The 17,080-nt window shown below is 33.7% G+C and overlaps 1 protein-coding gene and 1 pseudogene across 1 annotated transcript; both read right to left on the bottom strand.

Moving 5' to 3' along the window:
* Window positions 1-2,978: 2,978 nt before the first annotated feature.
* On the bottom strand, window positions 2,979-7,769 carry LOC143533104 (disease resistance protein Roq1-like; annotated as a pseudogene).
* Window positions 7,770-10,263: 2,494 nt separating this feature from the next.
* On the bottom strand, window positions 10,264-15,953 carry LOC143533096 (TMV resistance protein N-like). The gene is made up of 5 exons (XM_077027969.1): window positions 15,352-15,953; window positions 13,940-15,038; window positions 13,532-13,828; window positions 11,172-12,167; window positions 10,264-11,051 (listed from the first exon to the last, which is right to left on the bottom strand). The coding sequence occupies exons 1-5, from the start codon at window positions 15,852-15,854 to the stop codon at window positions 10,530-10,532; spliced, it is 3,417 nt and encodes a 1,138-aa protein (XP_076884084.1). The 5' UTR covers window positions 15,855-15,953; the 3' UTR covers window positions 10,264-10,529.
* Between the last annotated feature and the right edge of the window lie 1,127 nt (window positions 15,954-17,080).

Genomic DNA, 17,080 nt, shown 5'->3' on the forward strand with positions numbered 1-17,080 from the left:
ATGGCTATCCTGTTTGACCACAAGTGGCCAACAGGACCAAACATACATGTGAATATATGTCCTTTCAAAGTCAGAGCTATTGACATAGTTTTAAGTGAAAGAATAAGAAACAAGTTATTATTGCCCCAAATGCATTAAGTTTTCAGGTCAATGGCTATCCTTTGAATCTGTAGAGATTTAAGGACCAAACATGCACAAGTGCATGTCCTTCCAACTGGGCAAATGACATAATTTTCAGCAAAAACAACTACTTGAGACTTTTCTTTAAAAATCCTTCTTTTAAGCTTCTCAAAAGCTTGAACTGAATAATCTTATCATATCTCAGCACCATTAACAACATGCTCATGTTTTGATTCAAAATAAAGTATTTATGCAAAATTTAAAAAAAATTCATTTTATCACTTAATTTTGACATAAAACACATTTTGACATAAACAGTTGTAGCACATATTCAAATCTTAATCAAACATAATATCATCAAGACATGTAGACAGCACTAACATTCAATGTCTATCATATCTTAATAACATCAGAAGATCAGATAAAACACATATTCAACCAATTAAGCAGTGATGTCAGATAAGCATTTTAACAGGTAATTCATAACAGGACTACTCATCTTAACATCACAAACACACATTTAACTGATAAACATGCAAACATATTAATCAAATCAATCATGTCATTCTTTGCACACATAATCAGTCAAATCACATAACAGTCAACATATTCAGTAACATACTCAGAATCATACTCAAGCATATTCACATAACATTTAATTTGTGAAACCTCTAAATTAAGTAATCAGTTAGCACAAAATAATCAGATCTGAAAATAGATTGTTCAGATGACATTTTGAGAAATCAAAAATCAGTTTCTTTGTAAAAACAGAGTTTCAAAATAATCAGATCTGAAAACAGATTTTTCAGATCTGATGTGATTAGAACAAGTTTTAAATATAAAGATTAAAGCTTTAATTGAAATAAGGAAGAGAAAACACCGGTAGATTGTAGATCTGGAAGAAAAATGAAAAACAGAGCTGCTGACGTCACAAATCAATGGAACAGTGGTATGCTTACGTCATCTTTCTTTAAATCTTCAATCAGCAACAAGAATCTTTCCAAAATAGCGGTAACAAGCTCTGATACCACTTGTCAGGTCCCCGATTTCAGCTGGATCTTACTCAAATCATGTCATAACTCACACAAATAGATGTGTCGACAAGGGAGTTAATGACGGGTTGCTATATTTAGAAAGATCACCGTTTGTTAAAGGCGGAATCAATAACAAACATACGGTTGCTAAATCAATATTCAAATTTAACCAACACGAACAAGATTCACTCAAAATATTTTCATTTATATAATATTCATCATACAAATTGGATAATCGATTTAGGGTTTCTTGAAGGAAGGTTTTTTCCGTACTCAGACAGCCGTCACACACAATATTCTTTCTTAATTAATGTGTCTGGCTTACTCGCTGTGTCTCTCTTACTCGCTGTCCTCAGGTGTGCCCTAATTATTCCTTTTATAGGCCTGACACCCTTGGACAACTGTCATTCCTTCTAGAAAGCCTAAATACAATGTACATATTCAAATTACATATTCAAAATAATCTAAGTGTAAAACAAGTCTTCCGGGTAGGCTTTGCAATAATATTTAGTTTCCGAGTAGACCCTGTACTCTGCCTTCCTTCAGCACTTGGTAACATAGAAGTGTGCTCAGAATTAGTTTCCGGGTAGACTTTACTTGAAGAGTATTTTACCAAGTAAAATACTCACCGGGTAGACTTCAGTCTTCTTGGTTTTGCCAAACTTTGCCCGACAAATCCTTACGAGCAACCTTGTTCTTCAATGGTCCATTTCAACTCTTTGCTATAAAATAACTTATTAGCAAAGTGTACTCGGGAGTACTGTTCCTTGCTTGAGTTGAACCTTGCCCGATGATACTTAGAGATATATCATCAAAACATCAAGCTTGTTCGGACCACTATTATTAATGAATACTTTGCCCGGTCTTCCAATCACTTGGCTTCATGGACTTGGTTAGACAAAAGCTTACTCGAGAGAGAACTTTACTTGGCTATGAAGAACAGACTTGCTTGATAAAGTGAACCTTGCCCGGATTTACATAAACTAGTGAACCTTGCCCGGTAATGCACTAAATTGCAAACCCTGCTCGGATATCCACTAAAGAAGACTACTTGAAGATAACCTTGACCGATAGACAAAATATCGTACTCGGCCAAGTAAAAGCTTGCTCGAAGGTCTAAGGTGTGCCCGGTTCCATACTTAGCGAATTCTGAAGAGGTTGAGAAGATTCCAATCTTCCATATATCTCATTTTGTTCAAATCTTTGACTCAACAATCTCCCCCTAGGTTAGGTACGGTACCGATATTTCCCGAAGTTTGGACAAAATACCGGTACAAAACTGATACCGGTACCGAACCAAACATTTTGGTACTGACACTGGTACCATCTATTTGGGATTTTCGGGACCGGTACTGTTCGGTACCGGTACCATCCCTAGCTCATCCCTACTCAAATGATAGGTGTAACAAGTAAAGAAAGAGGGAGATGGACTTGAATAATTAACACAAATATTTACAAATAATTTTAAAATAGAAAAAAACTATTTGACAAAACTTAATAAAATGTTAGCTAACAAGAATAGGCCATTGAGTTAAAGTCTCATACGATATATTTAGATAACACATTATCTATTAAACCTTTATATTATTTTTTCTTTTTTTGGACTAATAATCCAAGGAGAAAAACTAGAAAAAATGGACAAAGAAATGTTATTTGTACCATATTAAAAATGAAAAGTTTCAGCTTAAATTCACATAAATGATTGACATGTTATTCAGTTACTCTACTCATCAATCTTGCATCCTCTAGTAGTCTAATTAACGAACCTTTACAGCATATACATAATATAGTATTGATGGACGACAACCAACGGAGAAAATGAACAAAAAATCGGCTTTATAATATTGTTTCAAATTGTACTACAAGTGGCTAGCATTGGTGATCTATTCTACCTTTTGTGGGCATATATAGAACTGAAACAATATACAATAATAGTAATTGGTTATGTACCAAGTCAAAAGATGTTTTCAATGCTTAATCAAAGCATAAAAACCTTATTTAAATGAATGCCGCCATACAATCTTAATTTCTGAGGACTTTGAAGCATCTATGATCTGAAATGTCTTTCCAAATCCACCCTCTTCTTCCCAACACTTTGAGTAGTCTATAGATCTTTCCTTTGATTTACTTTTCCTAGGAACAAGTCCCACTTTAGGTCTTTTCATCCATCCTAAATGTAATATGGGTGGATGTAAGATTCCACCACGAGGTGTTCCTCAATGAACCAAACGGTACATAACCCACCACCTCTGAGCAATTTATATAAGATTCTGGATTTTTATCAATCTTCTCCTGGTGAGCAGGTAGAGAATCCGCAGACAACATCTCCTGCTTAATAACTATGCTACACCCACCACTGAATTTGTCAGCGCATAATAAAAAATCCATTAAGGTCACTAAACCAATTGTGTGGAAGTTGCAATGTGATCGTCATGAATTCTCCACAAGATTCAAAAAGACGTACACATGGAAGTATTGTACTCATAAAACGATCTTCAACTGCATTTCTCTGCAACATATACATTTTAATTATGAGGATAACTATTATTACATTATAATTCACATAAGGCTTAGATAAGAGTTGTACCTGAAGCATAGAATGTAGTACTCTCACAACACCAATCAAGTCATTCTGATGCTTTCTTAAAAGAGAGACTTTCCATAACCATTTACAATTTGATAAATCTCCTACACTTTTCAGTGACTCACACCATTTCGCTCTAAGAATTTCTATGCTTGATGGGAGATCTGACAGTTCTACAAGGTTCTCACAGCATGACAAGTCGAGGAACTTGAGACTTTGGATTTGGGAGAGGCTGTAATGTAATTGTGAAAATTTATTATGACTTAGGTCTAGTACTTGTAGGTTTGATAACCCACTCATATCAGATGGGATGTCTCCATCTCTCAAACTACAGTTCCTTAGTTTCAGTTGTCTTAGAAAACGTGGAAATTGAAGAAGCTTCGGGATCATAGATAAAGAAAGCTCTTCCATACAACATTCTTCGTCAAAAAAATCCCTTGCTAATTTCTCAAGCTGATAACAACAAGAGTGCTTAAGCTTTTTCAAACGTTTTAAGAGACGGAAGTAGCCCTCTATCCTTTTTAGCTTCTCACAGTTACATAAATCAAAAGTAACAAGGTTGGTACAAAATTGTCCAACTGAAGATGGGATAATTTCTATATTACTACGTTGCAAATCAAGGTTTACCAAGCTATCCATGATCGTTTGGATATCTGGAAACATATGAAGTTCAAAGCACGAAGATATGTCAAGCGTCTCCAATTTTTTCATCCGTATGATGGGAGGAAACGTTTTAAGTTTTACACATCTGTACATGTTCACGAAAACTAGCCTTTCATGATATCCAATTGATGGATGAATCTCTTCTAAGCTATCACAATACTTTAAAATCAATCTTTCAAGACGTGGAAGGCCCTTAAAATCTGGTGTCCTCATTAGGTCAGCTGAATACCCGAGATCAAGTATTTTTAAGTTTGGTAGAAGCTGTTGTAAGACAAATACATAAAATTAAGTTAAACTAATCAATATATATATTTATTAGTTTAATAAAAATGATTTTGTGAAACAATAAAATTTGCATACCTTATACCCTTCCCAAAGTTGTTTTAGATTGCTATTTCCCAACATCACACAACCAAGCTTTGTTGGCTAAAAATTTGATGGAAATGAAGATGCCGGATACTTGTACCATTCAATCCTTCGAAGTTTCTTCATATTTCCAATGACGTCAAGAAGACGTTGATGGTTGTCATAATTTGACTCAGAAGCCAAAAATTTGTCTTCTCATGAGGAACATAATTTAGGAGAGCTAATACTTCAGTTTCCTATGTTAATTTTATCAATGAAGGGAACAAACCAAATTGTGTTAGTATTACTAAAGAAAAATGTGGTGAGAGACACATATATATAAAATTTGTTTTTGCACACTCAATTTAACAATTACCGGTGCAGCTGCCCCCATAGCACATAAGTTGACTATAGCTTCCTCCTCCCAAATTCTACTATGCTTTTCAGGATCATCAGGGTGTTCCCCTCTAACAATGTAGTAGGCCATTTCTACTACCAAGTCATGCATGTCAAATCTTCCTTCATAAACTTTAATAAGAGACTTTTCTGCCAACACCTTTACCCCTATACCAGGGTAAAAGCTAAACGCGTCAAACACCATCATTGCCTTATCTATTGGAGACCTCCTAAAAAACACGCAATGTCTAAGAATAACTCCCTCTCGTCGTGTTTAAGCCCATCAAAACTTATTTTGAGTCTTTCCATCACTTCTGCATCTGGGATGCATTTTAACTTGGCCAAGGCATACTGCCACTCATCTTTGTCTTTGTCAAATAGAGAAGAACCTAGAATTTCAAGTGCTAATGGGAGCTTACTGGCATAAGACACTACTTCTTGTGAGAGTGTCTTAAAATCTTCTACAGGTTCATCTTTCTGAAATGCATGTCTACTGAAGAGCTTGAGAGCCTCATCATCTGATAACAAACTAACTTCATATATCGTGGCTTTTTTAGGGGTTAGCAGATGCTCATCCCTGGTAGTGATTATTATCCGGCTGCCCTCACCGAACCAATCATGTGATCCTGCTAACGCTTCTAGTTGCTTACGATCATTAACATCATCTTATACAACTAAAACGCTTTTGTGACATAAACTTATTTTTATCATGCTCTTTCCTTCTATCTCACTGCCTACAGACACATGTTTTTTCAAAAGATATGATAACATATTTGCTTGAAACTTTTTCAACCCATGCTTGCTTGATTCCTCACGAATATTTTCAAGAAGACATGATGCTTCAAATTGGTGAGAGATTTCCATATATGCAGCAGATGCTAGAGTAGTCTTACCGCCACCCCCATCACCCCATATTCCAATCATGCGCACACCACCTGACCCAATTTCTAACTTTGGTTTCAGTTCTTGCAAGCGCGACTCAATTCCAACGAGGTCCTTATTTAAATTTGTAATTAGGGGAGACAACCTCTTGAAAATTGTAGCAACAATGTCCTCAATGCATTTTGCTTTGTTCCTGCAAAATCAATACATAAGGAAATATATATTATATAAAAATAATAATCATATGTTTTGCTAATGACTATGTATGTCTTATTCATTTAACATATCAATACATTCCTTGGAGCCTGAAAATATACCAGAACAATTGTTATAGTTGCATCGATGTAGGAATGAATGAATGATCTGTTATTTAAAAAAAGGTATATCGAGATAATAACCCTGAATTTACTTTCTGTTTTCGCTCTTTTCAAATAACATTTCAATATGTGGGGTTAGAAATTACAAAAATAGACCTTTTATAACATATAAAAATCAATAATTAGTTTACATAAATTGTTTAACATTTGTTATTCTTCAATATAAGTGTGGTTTAGTATGAGATTTATTTAATTTCAAGAAAATAATTAATTAGAAAAAGGAGCTAGAAGTCAAATTAAAATACTGAAATAATATAATATGACATAATTTGGCGTGTCCGTACAGTGAGATAACTTAACTATGAAAGTCATCGATAAAAAGAAACTGCAATCTTGAATTTGGAAATGTATTATGTTAAGATTTTAGTTGCAACAACAAAAGAATAGAAAGCCAGGAGAGAGAGCAAACTTCTTAATTTATTCATAACATGGAAATGAATAGTACAAAGCAATAAAAGGACATACAATTAGCATTACACGGAAACTACAGAGTAGCTAGCATGCTAGATATAAATATCATAAGATAATATCACACAAGAGTAGCTTTCTTAGTATGCTAGATTGAAAAACAATTTTTTTATTCAATAACCCCGGATCTTATAAAATGTGTTACATAAATAGTTAAACCTGATTATGAGAGTTTAAAGCTAAAGTTTTATTTATTTTAAATAGAACAGTTTTATGAGTTCTTACATCAGCGTTTTGAATTTGATTATTTGATATTATGAAATAACATAACTCAAACCGACCTAATTACACAAAAATATACCAAGTATGCAAGGTTTCTTTTGAAAAAAAAAGAGAGAGAAAGAGAAATAAATTACCCATTTGCGAAATCCTTAGGGACCCATCCAGAAAGGTTGCTCGCCTCTACAAGAGCTTTTCTCCATGATTCAGTTTTGTGCTTATTGTCACATTCATGTTTGGTAAATGCTTCTCCGTATTTCCTCTTTTGTTTTCTCAGATCCGAGGGATCGGCGTCATAAAATACGGGCATAACAATTTGCCCTCTCTTGTCCATGCATTCTATAATATATCCAAGCTCATCCAAGCACCAAGATGAGTCTGCATAATTTTCAGAGAATACTATAACTGCAATCCGTGATTCTTGGATAGTCTTGAAGAGAGCTGGACCAATTGACTCGCCCTGAGGAAGTGCTTCATCATCCTTGTACGTTTGGATTCCTCGTTGTTCAAGAGCCGCGTAGAGATGACCCACAAAGCCCTTACGGGTGTCTTCACCTCTAAAACTTAGAAAGACCTCATGATTCCATGATTGAGAAACAGAGGCAGAATTGAAGTGAGAAGAGGATGATGACGATGCCATTGATCTTTACTGAATTGGTTTGGAGTTAGTGTAAAATCAAGCCCTGAATAGAGGTGGTTTTGAGTAGCTGAGATGTGTCATTGATCTTCGAATAATGTTAAAGTCGTCGGCGATATTTTATTTCAAGTTGTTTTCTTTTATTAAGACGGCATGAAGATTAAAATAAAGCTAATTATTGTTGATCCAGAGGGATGGAGTCTCTATCATACCTGCTGTCTTAACAACTATTTTATCATGTAGTAGATTAAAAGATTACTAGTGGAAAATAATTAGTATAACAAATTAACAAAAGAATGCAAGAGAAAAGTATATGAAGCTCACTTTTAAAGTTTTATATTCTATTAACAATCATATTATCATTGTGACATTCCAAAGTATAAAATCATGATCGCCTTCATAATTAACAAAAAAAATCAGTAACTAGTATAAAAGCAAGCGGCGGCAATCAGATACAAAAAAGCGTATATAACAAATTAACAAAAGAATCCAGGGTTTGTTAACTGTTACCTGGACGGACGGTGGCACAATGGCGAAGATGTCAAACGTTATAGTGTTTTGGGACAAATCTGGGGGTGGTCAACTGACAGCTGGTTGATGGATGATTAAAGCATGAACAAAAGAAGTGGCGTGTCGCTTAAGGAGTGGAACGCGAGTCATCTTGGGGAATCGAAGGTCAGGCGACCTGACTCAAGCAGGGTGACCCAGTCAACGTACTTTAATTGTATCAGAGAACAACGTGAACACAACTGATTAAAATCCATCCTAATCAATTCAAGAGAAAGTTGCAGAATTGTTTTAGCTGATTGAGTTAAAATTAGTTTAGAAACACATGAAATATATGAAGGAAGATATACATAAAGTGAAGGTATAAAACATGAAATAAATCAAATACTATATCACTACTAGAAAACAGTTCGTGTTCCTACAAATTTCCTATAACAAGTAGTTTCAACCAATTTCAAAACAAAAAAACTAGCCCTAGTTTTGCTACAATATTGCAATAAAATAGTGACATTACTATTTACAAGCATGTGTTTTTCCAACACAACTTTTATTTGTTGGAAAATTGTTAGAAAGTGAAATTTCCAACAAAATCAGTCGTAGCAAAATGTTTCTTTTCTAGTAGTGCTAGTATAGTCTAGTATACATACGTGAAATGTACGTAGGTATAATATCGGCTAACCAAGGGCACACAAAAAAAATCGATAACTGATTTTTGGTTAATTTTGTTGTCATTTCTATGCTTTACGGTTAACTGAAGGTACACGAAAAATCCGATTTTCAGTTAATTCGGTTTTCGATTAATTTTGTTTCGGTTTTGTCAGTTTTCAGTTGACGGTTAGGATATTGAATACAAAATGCATTGTTAAGGTCGAAGAGTGGATTTATACTTCGCAATCACGAAGACACTTTTGATTATAAAGTTACTGATTCAGCCTAGTGAAGCATTAGCTGTTTAATGATAATCGTTTACGAGCTAAATATAAAATATTTGAGAGGTTTCCCCGATCCAAGATAAGTCACATGCATGAAACTTCATAATACTTTCATTAATTCAAGTTTCTTTTATTTAAACTTAGAGGATTAAGACGATAGGAAGATTAAATTACTATCAGTTCTTATTTATATATAATTTATTGTTGATGTCCCATCACACTTACAGTCTACCAAGGATGTTATCATGTGGATGGAGTAAATGAGCGTCAAACGAGGGACTCCTTCATCTCTCTTTGTATTTTATATCATATATTTTAGTTCTTATTTTTCGATTATACTTTAACGAGCAGGGGCAAAAAGTTTACATGATGCTGATACTAAAAAGTGAAAACATGGCATGTCAAGTGATCTATAAGCAATTACACCAAAAAAGAACATAATTTAACAACGAAAACGACACGATCTTATTATTAATCAAGAAACGAATGATCTAGAAATAGATAAAGCTCGGTAAACAATCTTTAAGCAGTTACTGATGCTGATGCTGGAAAGTGAAAACATGACATGTCAAGTGATCCTTGTAGAACTAAATTAACTTGACTTGGTCTAGAACTATATATGCAAATAAATCTGAATATAGTATTCGAAGAATAATGTTTAACTTAAACCATTTGCACAAGAATTAGTTTCCTCCAAGATGAATGACCCATTTAGATAGATTTTTAATGAGGCCAGTTATTTGAATTTGAACGAAGCCTTGATTTCTACGTTTCCTGGGTACAGCTGTGACCACCCATGTGGCTGCAGGTTATCAACAGACTGGGGACAAATGTAGGGCTGGTCACTGCCACCGAGGCATTTCATCAAACACCTAGTGTGCATGAAACTACAAAACTTTGTTAAAAACAATCACAAAAAACAAAAAAGTAATTACAGTTACAGCGTTAGCGAATTAATTCCGGACCCGCTACAAATTGGTAATCGGGGTTGTGTAATTAATCAAGTTTTTGAGTTTAGTTTTTCTTAATATATATTTGGGAGTTATCCAATTCATGTGCTTGTTAATCAATTCGGGACACGATATAGCCTGTAAATAGATGATTGTGTGAAAAATAGTGACATTTGCAGAAAGTCTGATAAGATAATTCAAACAACTGACTCGCGCAAAAAAAAGACTAAATGTTTTTGGTCGTTACAAATGAGTCGTTTATGGTGGTTACAATAATACATGAAACAAAGGAACATTTTATCTAGCAAAAAAAAGTAGTCACAATATGAAGCCAAAGGCAAATTTGATATGCCAAACTTACTGCTTCATCTATACATTAGGACATTTCAGTGCTTAATAACATTTTAAAACCACCTCAGTGTTGACACCATTTGATCGTAATTTTTGAGGACTTCCAATCGTTTGTGATCTTAAATTCCCAACTAGATGTGTATTCTTCCCAACTCTCTAAGCAATCCTTTGGATCACCTAATTTACTTTTCCTAGGTACAAGTCCTACTTTAGGATTACACATGCCATCAATCTCAAGTGAAATGTTAATAGTGCAAGTAGGATTCAACCATGGGATGTGCCTCAATAAGCTAAAGGGTACATAACACACGCATGTGTCTTCATTGGATTCAGGATTTCTATCAAACTCCTCCCAGTGATCATGATGAGGTTGGGATTCCATGGATATCTCCTGCTTAATAACTATTCTACACACCCACGAGTGCCACTCAACACCACGTAATAAAATTCCACTGAAGTCGCTATACCGGTTGTGTGGAAGTTGCAATGCGATTAATGTAGTTGTATCACTATCACCAATTGTAGGTGATCGTAGCTCTGGGCTTGGAAGTGTGACAGCCAAAAAGCGATCTTCGACATCCTTTCTCTGCCAAAATTTCTTATATATTATAATGAACTCTTATTAATTACTATTTTTATTTTATTATTATATATATTTTATATGCCAAAAAAATATTGAAATTGAAGAGCAAAAAAAATGTTAAACCTGAAGCATGGAATGTGGTACCCTTTGGCTACCAGCCAAGTTATTCCTACAGCCCCGTAGTAAGACCATCCACAACCATTTATAATTTGATAAATCTCCTAATCTTTGAAGCGAATGACAATGATTTGCTTTGAGAATAGTTATGCTTGATGGGAGATCCGGCAATTCTAGAAGGTTATTACAGTTTGACAAGGCGAGGAACTTGAGACAAGGGATTTGCGAGAGGCTAGAATGTAATCGTGTAAAATTGTTAAAACTCAGGTCCAGTATTTGTAGGTTTAATAACCCGCTCATATCAGATGGGATGTCTCCATCTCCCAAACTGCAACAACGAAGACTCAGCTTTCTTATAAAACGTGGAAATTGAGGAAGCTTTGGACTCGCCAAGGTGTTTTGATAAAAACATTGTAAGTAGATACGATTAATAAGATTCTTGGATGATGTTGATTTTTGACGCGTGATAGCTAAAGAAAGCTCCTCTAAACAGCATTCCCCGTCAAAAAAATCCCCTGCAAATTTCTCAAGTTGATCACAACCTTCGAGCTTAAGAAATTTCAAACGTTTTAAGAGACGGAAGTTGCCCTCTATCCTTCTTAGCATCTCACAGTTCCTTAAATCAAAAGTGATAAGGTTGGTACAAAATTGTCCAACTGAAGGTGGGATTATTTCTATATCAGTACGCTCCAAATGAAGGTTTACCAAGCTATCCATGTTCGTTTGGATATCAGGAAACTTATGAAGCCTATGGCAGTAGGAGAGCTCAAGAGTCTCCAGTTTTTTCATGTATATAATGGGCGGAAAAGTTTTAAGTACTTTGCATCCCCTCATGTTCACAGAAACAAGTCTTTTATGATATCCAATTGATGGATGAATCTCTTTTAATTGTATACAGTCCTCTAAAATCAGTGTTTCAAGACACGAAAGACCATGGAAATTCGGTGTTGTCGTTAGGAGGAAGGAGCAACGGAGATCAAGAATTTTCAAGTTCGGTAAATTCTGTTTTGAGACAAGAATAGAAAAGTCAAATACTTTGTTCCCCATTACGGCCAGATTAGATGGGAGCTGAATTTTAAAGGGTGCTGCTAAACGTACCCCCTCACATCCATTTTTACTAAACATACCCCTACCTCAAGTTTTACATTAATACAATTTAGACATTTTTGTGGTTTCTTTTGTCATTTTGTTATCTTTTATTATTATTATTATTATTATTATTATAAAAGCATTTTTTTTTCTATTTATCTTTTTATGTATATTTAAAAGCCTTTAATAAAAACATATTTTTTCTTACTTAGAAAAATGTTTTTTTTTTCTTATCTAAAAAACTTGTTTAAAAAAACGTTTTTTTTCTATACTTGTTTTAATCTTTTTGGAGAGCTTTTTTTTTCATTAAGAGATAGTTTACATTCTTTTATAAAAAGTCATATTATTTTTTATAAATAAAAAAGATTAAATACAATTCAACTTGATAAAAAAATTTAGCTATTTTCTCATGTAACATTTATCTCATGTATCCAAACATAATAAAAAAAATCAAATTGTTTTTAATACATTTTATAAAAAAAATAAAAAAACTAGCTAGAGAAAACATACAAAACTTTTTAATACATGTAAAAAAAATAAAAAAACTTTTAATAAGATCTTAATTAAAGAAATCAGATAATAATATCAATAACAAAAATATATAAAAACTGTAAAACAAAAATAAAAACTTAATAGTTTTTTATTTGATATTTTGAGAGAATTATAAAATAAAATGAGAGGGACTAACATGTCAATTACAAATGTTAAGGAGAAATGAAAGTTCAGAGGGTGTATGGATAGCAATAGAGAGGGGTACGTTTAGTCCGACCAATTTTAAACTATTGAATAAATTGTACTATTTATGTAGCATATGTTACAACCCTTTATAACAAGCTACAAATTGCACATTGTAACTTTGAAGGTGTAACATCCTTAATTTGATAGGGAAAACGACTAAAATAGCCTATTTTATCAAGCAAATTCCTTGACTAATATCTATTTATACGTGGCCTTCATATCTTTATGCTTGAATTTATTAAATTAGTAATAATAAAAAATAAAAAATCCAAATAATCGAAACAATATTTTATTTTTAGTGAAAAAATTTAAGGGCTAATGGTAGTAACCCATACATTCGGTATATCGTAAAATTAAATAAGATACATTATCAGCTTTTGTCATAATATCATATTATAAAAGAACTTAATTTCATACTATATGATATATTAAATATATTTACTTCTCAAAATATTATCAAATTAAAATTCATTGCTTGTAATCCCGGTTATCATATAATGTTCATTTTTATAATTTGTGAAACAACAAGAACCATGTACCTTACGCCCTTTCCAGAGTTGTGTTTGCTGACCCCTAATCAATATTAGACACCCAAGCTTGGTTGGATGAAAATTTGTTGGAAATGAAGATGCTGGAAACCCTTCCCAATAAATCCACCGAAGTTTCTTCATGCTTGCAACAACGTAAGGAAGGTGTGGATGACTTACATAACTTGGCAATGGATAATTCCTCAATTTTTGCAAACGGAAATAATTATCCTTAATTGAACCAAAATGTGGAAGACTTGGATGGCTGACATAACTTGGTAAAGCTAATACTTCAATATGGTTATTTTCCTGTGTTAATTAATCAAGGGAACCATGGTTATGTCACTATTCAAACACCACAATTAGATCGATGAACATATAAACTATATTGTGCAAAGCTAGATAGCTTACTTAACGTACCAGTAATGTTTCAGTGTTCACATAACAAAACTCAACAATATCTCTCTCTTGCCAAATTCTGCTGTGTTTTTCAGGACTATTAGGGTGTTCTCCTTTAACAATGTAGTGGGCCATTTCTTCTACCAGGTCATGCATGTCAAATCTTCCATTAGAAACTTTAATTAGAGACTTTTGTTTCAACACCTTTACCCCTATGACCGGGTGAAAACTACAAACTTCGAGCACCCTCATTGCTCGGTCTATCTCCCATCTCCTAAAGAAACATGCAATATCTAAGAACAACTCTTTCTCATCATTTTCAAGTCCATCATAGCTTATTTTCAGTCTCTCCATTACCTTAACATTTGGGATGTGTTTTAACTTGGCCAAGGCACTAACCCACTCATCCTTGTCTTTGTCATATAGGAAAGAACCAATAATTTCAAGTGCTAATGGGAGCCCACCAGCGTAAGAAACTGCTTCTTGTGAAAGCCTCTCATAATCTTCTACGGGTTTATCATTCCGATATGCATGCCTATTGAAGAGTGTGATAGCCTCGTCATGTGACAACAAACTCACTGCATATATCTTGTCTGTGTGGCGGGTAAGCAAATGCTTATCTCTGGTTGTGATTATTATCCGGCTGCCCTCACCAAACCAATCGTGGGATCCAGCTAACGCTTCTAGTTGCTTAAGGTCATCAACATCATCAAGAACAACTAAAACCCTTTTATGACATAACCTTCTTTTTATCATTGTTTTTCCTTCTATCACACTCTCTACCCTCTCCTCATATATCGAAACACGTGAAAGAACTTTTTCTTGCAACCTTTTTAAACCATGCTTGCTTGATTCCTCACGAATATTTTCAAGAAGATAGGAAGCTTCGAATTGGTGTGAGATATCCATATACGCAGCTGATGCGAGAGTAGTCTTACCGCCGCCCCCAACCCCCCATATCCCAATCATGAGCACACCATGTGACCCAATTTCCAGCATTGATTTCAATTCCTGCAAGCGAGTCTCTATTCCAATGAGGTCGTTATTACCATTTTTAATCAGGGGATACAACCTACTGGAAATTGTAGCAACAATGTCCTTAATACATTTTGCTTCGTGCCTGCACAATCGATGCATAAAGAAATATATATTAGACAAATTAAGAATAATCGTATGTTTGCCTAGTGACTATTTTTGTAATTTATTCAACCACGTGCACGATTTTCAACTCATTTAACCCTTTTTTATTTTTATCTCCTCATTTCGAATTTGATTGTTTGATTAACAGGAAAATATAACTCAAACTAACTCCTATATGCGAAAATTAGTTGAAATTTACACTTCTAATATTTACAGCACAAGCAAGTTATAGTAAGCAAATAAATTAACTAATAAAATTTATGGTTTTTTTTAAGAATAAAGATTAAAATTACCCGTTTGCAAAGTCCTTAAGAACCCATCCAGAAAGGTTGCTTGCATCTACAAGAGCTTTTTTCCATGATTCAATTTTGTGCTTGTGGTCACTTTCATGTTTGATGAATGCTTCCTCATATTTCCTATTTTGTTTTCTCACATCCGAGGGATCGACGTCATAAAATATGGGCATAACGATTTGCCCTCTCTTTTCCTTGCACTCTATAATACATGAAAGCTCATCCAAACACCAAGATGAGTCTGCATAGTTTTTAGAGAATACAATAACTGCAATACGTGATTCTTGGATAGCCTTCCGAAGGGCTAGACCTATTGACTCACCCCGAACAAGTGTTTCATCATCCTTATACGTTTGGATTCCTTGTTGCACAAGTGCTTCATAGAGATTATCCACAAAGCCCTTGCGGGTGTCTTCACCTCTAAAACTTAGAAACACCTCATGATTCCATGATTGAGAAACAAAGGCAGGAATTATTTGAGAAGAGGACGATGAAGATGCCATTGATCCGTCAATTAAATTTGTTTGACTAGATCGAATTAGTATAGTGGAAATCACCAAAAGAGAGATAGTTTTAAGTAGTTGATATGTGTCTGTGGGTAGGTGTGTGTATATATATATATATATATATATATATATATAAGACTCGGTCTAATGCGGAGGTTGGACTTTGGAGGGGTGGCATGTCCATCACACTTAACAATTTTATCACAAAAAATTAAGGATGAAATTAACTTAGGCTCATTGATCTTTCTTTGATTTTGTTGACCGGCTATTTTATCATCAAATTCTTATTTTACGAACTTAATACGAATATCGATAAGTATAAAAATCGTGTTCTGATTGTACAATTCAATCTTCTAATTCAATACAATTAACGTCTCTTATTATTATTGAAGTTTCGTGACTTCGTCGTAATCACACTTATTGCCTTCCTACCACTATCTTATCACGTACCAATTATTTGCTTTGAAAAGTAAATGCGAAGAACATTGCGTAACTAGTAAGCTAAACATTAAGAAGAAGATTTCAACATTTTACACCGGATTCCTTGATCATTCTTTCTTTCTCATTTTTCTTGGTCCACAAGGATATTTATGGTTCTGTGTAGCTGAATAGATGTGTCATAGACTCATTCTACATCAAATGCATATTAAATCATTGAAAAATACTTGCAACTAATCAAAATACAATATCATTAACTTTCTTTGTGAAGGCTTATGACGCGTCTTAATTTTGGGTTGAAATCTGCAAATGTCTAATCAAAATACAAATTTATTAACTTTCACACACACAGGGATACCGGATAAGATCATGAACACTAAATATTTTGCGACAAAATTGCTTTTTCTTTTCTAAATCTATTTTCAAGTTATTCTAAAAATAGGGACAAAAATAAAAATAAAAATAAAAAGAAGGATTTCTATTTTCTAGCAAAAAAAACTCTAAAAAATATAATAAAGAATTAATAAAAAAATCACAACACAAAATTTAATAAAAAAATGAAAAATGTAAAAACGCAAAAATGTTTCCACCGTCTTACTTGTTCTTAAAAAATGAAAAAAAACTCGAAAAAGACACAATGTTGAGGGAAAAAAATATAATTGTGTCTTTCTATTTATCACTATATTTTGTGTTTATATTTTTGTCATTGATTGTGTCGTTTTTCTTTGATATTGTTTTTTTTGATATTGTGTTATATTATTTGACATTGTGTTATATTTTGTTCG

The sequence above is a fragment of the Bidens hawaiensis genome, unplaced genomic scaffold (assembly GCF_021521415.1).
Source record: "Bidens hawaiensis isolate Kalapana, Puna unplaced genomic scaffold, B.hawaiensis_p1.1 tig00009618_1, whole genome shotgun sequence".
Taxonomy (NCBI): Eukaryota; Viridiplantae; Streptophyta; class Magnoliopsida; order Asterales; family Asteraceae; genus Bidens; species Bidens hawaiensis.